Source organism: Octopus sinensis, unplaced genomic scaffold (assembly GCF_006345805.1).
Source record: "Octopus sinensis unplaced genomic scaffold, ASM634580v1 Contig09256, whole genome shotgun sequence".
Lineage (NCBI taxonomy): Eukaryota > Metazoa > Mollusca > Cephalopoda > Octopoda > Octopodidae > Octopus > Octopus sinensis.
In genome coordinates this window covers 25001-34242 of record NW_021831732.1, presented here as the reverse complement: position 1 = coordinate 34242, position 9242 = coordinate 25001, and the positions used below count along the sequence as shown (strand labels likewise).

The 9242-nt window shown below is 38.8% G+C and overlaps 1 protein-coding gene across 1 annotated transcript; it reads left to right on the top strand.

Moving 5' to 3' along the window:
- The first annotated feature begins 1014 nt into the window (after nucleotides 1-1014).
- LOC115228041 (scavenger receptor cysteine-rich domain-containing group B protein-like) lies at nucleotides 1015-8711 on the top strand. The gene is made up of 5 exons (XM_029798715.2): nucleotides 1015-1226; nucleotides 3466-3543; nucleotides 3762-3906; nucleotides 4909-5105; nucleotides 8634-8711. Exons 1-4 carry the CDS (start codon nucleotides 1112-1114, stop codon nucleotides 5075-5077), a joined length of 507 nt encoding a protein of 168 aa, XP_029654575.1. The 5' UTR covers nucleotides 1015-1111; the 3' UTR covers nucleotides 5078-5105; nucleotides 8634-8711.
- Nucleotides 8712-9242: the final 531 nt, after the last annotated feature.

Genomic DNA, 9242 nt, shown 5'->3' with positions numbered 1-9242 from the left:
AAAAAACAAACACAGAAACAGATTTGTTATTTCGTTTGTTTTAATTTCTAAGGATATAGTAAGTAGAAAAAGACATTTGTAATAGCATCTTTACATGACTAATATTTCTAAAGCTAGCCTGCACACAGATGTGTAATTTAGAAGTCATCTTACACTACAGCTATGAGATAAATTCCTGGAAAGTTTTGCAAATTTTGACCTCATTTTATCTAAACGTCGCCACATATGCGGAAATAGATTGTATATATATATATATATATATACACACACATACATACATATATATATATACACACACACATACGTACATATTTATATATACACATACATACATACATACATAAATATATATATACATATATATACACACACATAAATATTATATACACATACATACATACATAAATATATATATACATATATATATACATATATATACACACACATAAATATTATATACACATACATACATATATAAATACATATATACATATATACATACACACACAATAAATATTATTATACACTACATATATATATACATATATATATACATATATATATATATATACATATATACACGCAAACATAAATATTATATACACATACATACATATACACACACACATAAATATTATATAATATATATATATATAATATATATATGTGGTGTGTGTGTGTGTGTGTGTGTGTGTATATATATATACACACACACCACAAACACACATGGTGGGCTTCTTTCAGTTTCTATCTACTAAATCCCTTCACAAGGTTTGGTCAGCCCGAGACTATAGAAGACACTGCCTTAAGAGGGATGAACTTGGAACCATGTGGTTGAGAAGTCACCTGTAACCATATAGCCATGCCTACACCTCGAATATGAAGATGAAGTTTTAGTAGAAATGCAAAGCTTCCTTTTTATATACAACACACATACAAACACACATGTATGGCATAGATCAGAAGAATATATCGAGGCAGGTTTTCTAAACCAGATGTTTCTTCTGGCTGACCCCTAATCCCCACATTGGTAAACCCATTTTCTCTTTCTTCCAGATCTGGCCAAGCATTCATCTCAGCCCGTTATGGAGCTGGACGTGGTGCCATTTGGATGGATGACGTGTCCTGTCAGGGCAATGAAACCTCCTTGTTCCATTGTTCCCACCATGGTTGGGGCAGACACAACTGTGGCCACAATGAGGACGCCAGTGTTATGTGCATCAATGGTAAGATAGAACCAACCCTTTGCCAGTCCAAATCATTTTCAGAAGTTTGTCCAAAACACCCCTTCTTATATTCAGACTTTTCATTAATCTTTGTTTCATACGTTTCCCGGAGCCTAGCGGCAGGTATTGCCTGCTGGAGCTTAGTGACAGGTATTTAACCCTTTAGTGTTCGCATTATTCTGCCAAAATTAATCCATTTTCATCCACATTGTTTTGAACTAATCATGCATTATCTTGTAGCTATGAGATTCTAATGAGGTAGCTGTTAATTGTTAAAACGATATTGTAGGGTTGGTGTGAGAGACCAGATCTGGCCAGTTTGAACATAAAACAGGCAGAATACTTTTGGCCGGATATGTATTTCTTTATTGCCCACAAGGGGCTGAACATAGAGGGGACAAACAAAGGGATTAAGTTGATTACATCGACCCCAGTGCGAAACTAGTACTTTATTTATCGACCCCGAAAGGATGAAAGGCAAAGTCGACCTCGGCGGAATTTGAACTCAGAACATAACGACAGATGAAATACCGCTAAGCATTTCGCCCGGCGCTTTAACGTGTCTGCCAGCTCGCCGCCTTAGTATTTGACCGGATATGGCCGGTTTAAATGCTAAAGGGTTAAAGGGGAAAATTTGACAAGTCAGTCAGTCACCGGCTGACCCTCGTTGACGATACATCGAAGAGGCCAGGGAGCAGAAGAAAGAAGACATGCACCCAACACCAGAGCTGAAGGCACCTCCGAAAGGTGGAGCCCCGCCATGTCAAAACGGTAAAGGAGTAGGGGCCGAAACCAGACGTGGTTCCTCCTTGAGCTAACTGGATCCTATAAAGGAGCTCACGGTTGTAATTCCCCAATATAAAGCCTTCTTTTCATAAGTTCCAATTTACTTTGGTGATTGAAAAAACTAGGGACTGTGTATCATATATGATGTCTGGATGCCAAAGGAATGCCCCTTGTACCATCATGTGGTACACAGGGCAGGCAAAGGGTTAAGCAGTTCTGTGCCTTTACAGTGAGCCATTCTGTGATAGCCAACCCTTTGCCTGTTCAAAATATTTTCAGAAGTTTGTCCAAAACACCCCTTCTTATATTCAAACTTTTCATTAATCTTTGTTTCATACGTTTCCCGGAGCCTAGCGGCATTGGTGTCCATGCATCATATGCACCCACTACACTCTCGGAGTGGTTGGCGTTAGGAAGGGCATCCAACTGTAGAAACTCTTCCAGATCAGACTGGAGCCTGGTGCAACCATCTGGTTTGCCAGCCCTCAGTCAAAATCATCCAACCCACGCCAGCATGGAAAGCGGACGTTAAACAATGATAATAATGACATATATATATATATATATATATATATATATATATATATATATACTATATATAAAAGCACCCACTACACTCTTGGAGTGGTTGGCGTTAGGAAGGGCATCCAACTGTAGAAACTCTGCCAGATCAGACTGGAGCCTGGTGCAGCCTTCTGGCTTGAAGGGCATCCATCTGTAGAAACTCTGCCAAATCAAGATTGGTTCCTGGTGCAACCATCTGGTTTGCCAGACCTCAGTCAAAATCATCCAACCCATGCTAGCATGGAAAGCAGACGTTAAACGATGATGATGATGATGATGATAATGATAGAAACGTGTAGTGTAGTAGGTTGTATTAATGCCTATTGTTTAACCCTAGGTCAGTCCTGATACAGACAGACCTATGATTAAAAATGTTCCAGCTGTGACCATCACATCTTTTATTCAGACATAGAGTATTTTCCGAGTCAATTTACTGGATCATCGCATAAATAATGAGGATATTTTTATACTTCTTTTATTTTTCAAAATTACCATAAACAAACTTCTTTTTTAATCTAAAATAGACTCTCCTTCATTTTCTACAATGTTCTTCCATCTATCTGGTAGACTTGCAAGGCTCCTCTTCCAAAAGCCACTTGTCCATGATGGAAAATTCTCCTCCAGTACTGTTCTGGCCTGATTCTCCTGTATTTTCTTAAACCCCAAACCAAGACCTTTTCAGCACACGCTCATCTTGTAAACATTTGAACATCAGTCCAATCTTTTCAAATCTTGCTGCATTCCACATGGAATCTTTGGCCGTCCAAAGTCATCTCATTTTATAAGGCAACTTACTTTTGGCTGTAAATCTTGCTCAGTAAAATCTGACTTTCTAAGCTGGAAAATACAGTAATTTTAACATTTCTCATTCCGTTATCATCTTTTACAGCTCCTGCGACAACTTTACAGACACCAAACATTACAGAAATTGAAAACCTGCCAGAACCTGTGACCTATCCTCCCTCAAGTAAGTTCAGACCTCCTTATTTGATAACCCCTAGCTATACATCGATTCAATGGACAGCCACGAGGCTAAGAATATACATTTATCTATAATCTATAATCTCTCTATCTATATATCTATCTATCTCTCTATATCTATCTATCTCTATCTATCTATATATATATATATATATGTGTGTGTGTGTGGAGTTAATAAGAAATTTTGGTCTGTCTATTATTCAGGTGAAGGGTCAGTCAAGTTAGTTGGTGGTAATGCACCCAATGAAGGACGTGTTGAGATTTACCATGCAGGTGTCTGGGGTACAATATGTGATGATTCATGGGACGAGAGGGATGCCACCGTTGTCTGTCGAATGCTGGGCTACACGTGAGTAACCCACCAACATTCTTTTTAAAGGGTTTTTACACCAAAATATATCTATTTATGCTGAAATCTGGTAAGTAAAGGGTTAAAGCGATCTAAATTATATTTCATGGAAGAAGTTCATGAAATATAATTCAGCTGCCCGCCCGGGCGTTTCTGCTAGTTGGGAAGTGGAGCTGTCCTTCTCCCAACTCCACTTCCCAACTGGCAGAAACGTGCGGGCGGTCAGCTGAAGACCTTGGTTACAACGATCAAGGAGGACCTCTCTGTGCTCACGGGACCGCAGGTGGTGGGCCTGCGCCAATGGAACTGTGACTGGCTCGCTATCTCCAGTGAACTGGCGCAGGACCGTCGTGCGTGGGTTGCCATGGTTCGAGCTGCCTCGAGGGTGGTAGAAGAAGCCGACTAAACCCACCCAGGGTGAATGTCGCCACAGGTAAAAAATCGTAAAAAATCGGGATTTTCATGCAAAAAAAGCACCTTTTTGATGTAAATAATTTTTGGTGTTAACATGGTCCGATTTGAATTTTATCTTCTATGGTATGAAGAGCAAGCCTTCTTCTATCATACTCTCAATTTTGGTCACCTTGCGCCGCAGGGTCTCGGAAGAGATAGTGTTAGTTGAAGGCTACCAAACCTGCCACTCACAGGCAACTTCAGCTTTATATATATACCAGCAGTATCGCCCAGAGTTGCTCGGGTTTGTTTCAACCCTTTAGAATTGGAATTTTTGAAAAGTAAAAATTTTGCATTATGTAGCTTGTTATTCTCTTTAAGTGAACATTTTAAAGTCTGTATCCAAATTGCTCTGGTGTCAAAATGCCCCAATTTTGTTGTAATTGTACCAAAAATTAAACAACATAGGTACAAGTAATAGTAAATTATGTTTGCAGAATAATTCTTGAGTACCACACCTGTATCATTGCCTTAGTGTTAACAATCCCATGACACACCATTTACAAACGTTAAAATGCCTGTTTTTTAAAATTTTTTCTCTTCCTGTAGACGTGGGCGTGCCATCATGTTGGCAGCATTTGGAGCTGGAACCGGTCAAATAGCCATGGATGACGTCAGTTGCCTAGGTAACGAACTCTCTCTGTCTGATTGTCAACACAACGGATGGTTAAACCACAACTGCGCTCACTATGAGGATGCAGGAGTGTCATGTTTCTAGGACACACAGACAGACACGAACAGAGAAGGTAAACCAGTTTGAACTAGTTACATACCCATTGCAGCATACATATCTTTTTGTCTTTTATTTCTCACTTCTTTCAGCCATTAGACTGTGGCCATGCTGGGGCACTACCCCAAAGAAATTTTAATCAAAGGAAATAACCCCAGTAATTTTTTTTAAGCCTGATACTTATTTTATCAGTCCCCTTTACTGAAATGCTCGGTTACAAGAACATAAACACACCAACATAGGTTACAAAGAGGTGGTTGTAGGGAACCAAACAGACACAAAAATACACTCACAAATACACACATATATACTCTCTTTTACTTGTTTCAGTCATTTGACTGTGGCTATGCTGGAGCACCGCCTTTAGTCGAGCAAATCGAGGACATTCTTTGTAAGCCTAGTACTTATTCTATCGGTCTCTTTTGCTGAACCGCTAAGTTACGGGGACGTAAACACACCAGCATCGGTTGTCAAGCAATGTTGGGGGGACAAACACAGACACACAAACACATACACAAACACACATATATACAACGGGCTTCTTTCAGTTTCCGTCTACCAAATCCACTCACAAGGCTTTGGTCGGCCCGAGGCTATAGTAGAAGACACTTGCCCAAGATGCCACGCAGTGGGACTGAACCTGGAACCATGTGGTTTGTAAGCAAGCTACTTACCACACAGCCACTCCTATGCCTATATATATGTGGCCCTAATACTGCTCAGTGTTAGACCAATCCACCTTGGGTGGCCCCTACCAGGGACCGAAGTTCCTGACGGCATAGCTCTGACACTACCCATTGCCAGTGTCCCCACCATGGTGAGGAGGGGATGGACTTTGGGGACGCTGAATATTTGCATCAGATATGGCTGGTTTAAATGCTTTCAGATGTAGAGGGTTTCTTGGACACAGCGTGAGACGACTGTTGTTATCGCTAGGCCTAACTCATCGTAAAGTCAATACCACCATGACTGATATCCAATCTGCAGTGGAGAAGGCTAGCCACTGGATTTGGTTAAAAAGAGACGATGAGCGATGGCTAGAAGTATATTGAGTTCTTCATAACCAGCTGATCTAGCAAGCGGGGCCTCATATCAGTGAGGGGGGGGGCCGGTGCGCATTGATGCCGTCGAGAGGTAGGCCCCGAAACGGCGCGCATTCTCTCCTGATGACCCCATACACTTGCTAGCTTCCGGTATACGGAGCTTTTAACTGGTAGCACTTGCATGTGCAAGTTCTTTGCAAGACATCAAAAGTAATGCTTATTAATTCACATTGTTTTGAATTAATCATAAATAATCTCTTGGCTTTGAGATATTTCAATGACGTGATTGTTTAGTTTTAGAATGACATTGCAGGGTAGGCGTGAGAAGCCTGATCTGGCCTGTTTAAACATAAAACAGGTGGAATATTTGGGCTAGATATGGAGTTTAACCCTTTTGTTACCCTATTTCTGTTGAGATGTTCTGTGTTTCTTTCAATTAATTTTAAATATAACAAAGAATTTAGTAAAATAACTTAGTTATCATTAAGCTGGTGTTAGGAACATAAATTGTGACTAAGGTTTGGTGGAAGATTTTTATTCAGAACTTATGAAAACAAGAAATTTGTACTGCAGAGCCAGAGGTGGTTTCAGCCAGGTTGGTATCAAAAGGGTTAAGAATTGTTTCTCTCTATTATATATTTTAACCCTTTTGTTACCATATTTCTGTTGAGATGTTCTGTGTTTCTTTCAATTAATTTTAAATATAACAAAGAATTTAGTAAAATAACTTAGTTATCATTAAGCTGGTGTTAGGAACATAAATTGTGACTAAGGTTTGGTGGAAGATTTTTATTCAGAACTTATGAAAACAAGAAATTTGTACTGCAGAGCCAGAGGTGGTTTCAGCCAGGTTGGTATCAAAAGGGTTAAGAATTGTTTCTCTATTATATATTTTAACCCTTTTGTTACCATATTTCTGTTGAGATGTTCTGTGTTTCTTTCAATTAATTTTAAATATAACAAAGAATTTAGTAAAATAACTTAGTTATCATTAAGCTAGTGTTAGGAACATAAATTGTGACTAAGGTTTGGTGGAAGATTTTTATTCAGAACTTATGAAAACAAGAAATTTGTACTGCAGAGCCAGAGGTGGTTTCAGCCAGGTTGGTATCAAAAGGGTTAAGAATTGTTTCTCTATTATATATTTTAACCCTTTTGTTACCATATTTCTGTTGAGATGTTCTGTGTTTCTTTCAATTAATTTTAAATATAACAAAGAATTTAGTAAAATAACTTAGTTATCATTAAGCTGGTGTAGGAACATAAATTGTGACTAAGGTTTGGTGGAAGATTTTTATTCAGAACTTATGAAAACAAGAAATTTGTACTGCAGAGCCAGAGGTGGTTTCAGCCAGGTTGGTATCAAAAGGGTTAAGAATTGTTTCTCTATTATATATTTTAACCCTTTTGTTACCATATTTCTGTTGAGATGTTCTGTGTTTCATTCAATTAATTTTAAATATAACAAAGAATTTAGTAAAATAACTTAGTTATCATTAAGCTGGTGTTAGGAACATAAATTGTGACTAAGGTTTGGTGGAAGATTTTAATTCAAAACTTATGAAAGCAAGATATTTCTACTACGGAGCCAGAGCCGGTTTTGGCTGGGTCGGTAACGAAAGGGTTAAATGGTAAAGGGTTTAACAATACTACAACTACTTGTGTTTGTGACCCCCTTCGGTCATGACTGACCATGGGATTGCACCTAGAAAGTTACCCTCCCAGGTACAAGTTCAGGCAAGGTTGTTTATGGAAGACCAACAGTCGCCCATGCATACCAGGCTCCCTTCTCCATGCCACCAATGTTATCCAAGGGAAAGGCTAAGGGGCCGATACAGCTTGGCACCTGTGACGTCGCAACTCATTTCTACAGCAACGTGAAATAAAGTGTCTTGCTCAAGCACACAACACGTAGCCCGGTCTGGGATTCGAACTCACAACCTCACGATTGTAAGCCCGACTCTCTAACCACTGAGCCTTGCGCCTTCACACTACAATTACTCTTTACTCTTTTACTCTTTTACTTGTTTCAGTCATTTGAATGCGGTCATGCTGGAGCACCGCCTTTAGTCGAGCAAATCGACCCCGGGACTTATTCATTGTAAGCCCAGTACTTATTCTATCGTTCTCTTTTGCTGAACCGCTAAGTGACGGGCACGTAAACACACCAGCATCGGTTGTCAAGCAATGCTAGGGGGACAAACATATACACACACATACATACATATATATATATATACATATATACGACAGGCTTCTTTCAGTTTCCATCTACCAAATCCACTCACAAGGCATTGGTCGGCCCGGGGCTATAGCAGAAGACACTTACCCAAGGTGCCACGCAGTGGGACTGAACCCGGAACCATGTGGTGGTAAGCAAGCTACTTACCACACAGCCACTCCTACGCCTATTACTATAAAATAAATTTTTAAAAAGTTTAATTTCAGATTCCTGCTTTTTGCCATATTAATAACATTTTTCAAATTCTTTATTTTTTCAGGCGGAACTTTCTGGAATTGACATTTCTCTTCTTTGTGATGCACAGAAATCTATTGTAACATATGTATTTCACAAAAAATAAAAAAATAAAAATAAAAGAATTATTAACCCCCCCCCCTAGGTGACACCACTGATGTATATGTGTGTGTGTGTGTGTGTGTGCAAGTGTTTGCGTGTGGTTGGTTTGGTTTTTTCCCTGATGAATCCAGCAGAATGAAATTCAAGAGAAGAGATCTGCAAAGAAAGTGAATTGTTTGAGTAAAAAAAAAAAAAAATTATCACATTACATCAGACTATATAAAATGTACTCTTTTTTGCTTTCCTATACACACACCCATGTATTCCCCCACCCCACCCTTATTCCCTGCCTCCCCAAAAGCTGTTTCACAAACATGAATCTATAGCAACCATGAACTTTAACAGTCCAACCCCAGAATACACACACACACACGCAAATATATATGTATGTATATATATATAATATATATATATATATATATATAATAAAATATTAGGGAATAAATCCAAACTTACAGGGAAAAATCAGATTTAGGATTAAATCCAATTTTATAGTATAAATATATTATATTATATTAAATTAGAGATAAAA

Coding starts and splice junctions, on each gene's coding strand:
- LOC115228041 (XM_029798715.2), top strand. CDS start 1,112: ATGGATGACGTGTCCTGTCAGGGCAATGAAACCTCCTTGTTCCATTGT. Junction 1,227..3,465: donor CAGTGTTATGTGCATCAATG/GTAAGATAGAAC, acceptor CATCTTTTACAG/CTCCTGCGACAACTTTACAG. Junction 3,907..4,908: donor TGTCGAATGCTGGGCTACAC/GTGAGTAACCCA, acceptor CTCTTCCTGTAG/ACGTGGGCGTGCCATCATGT.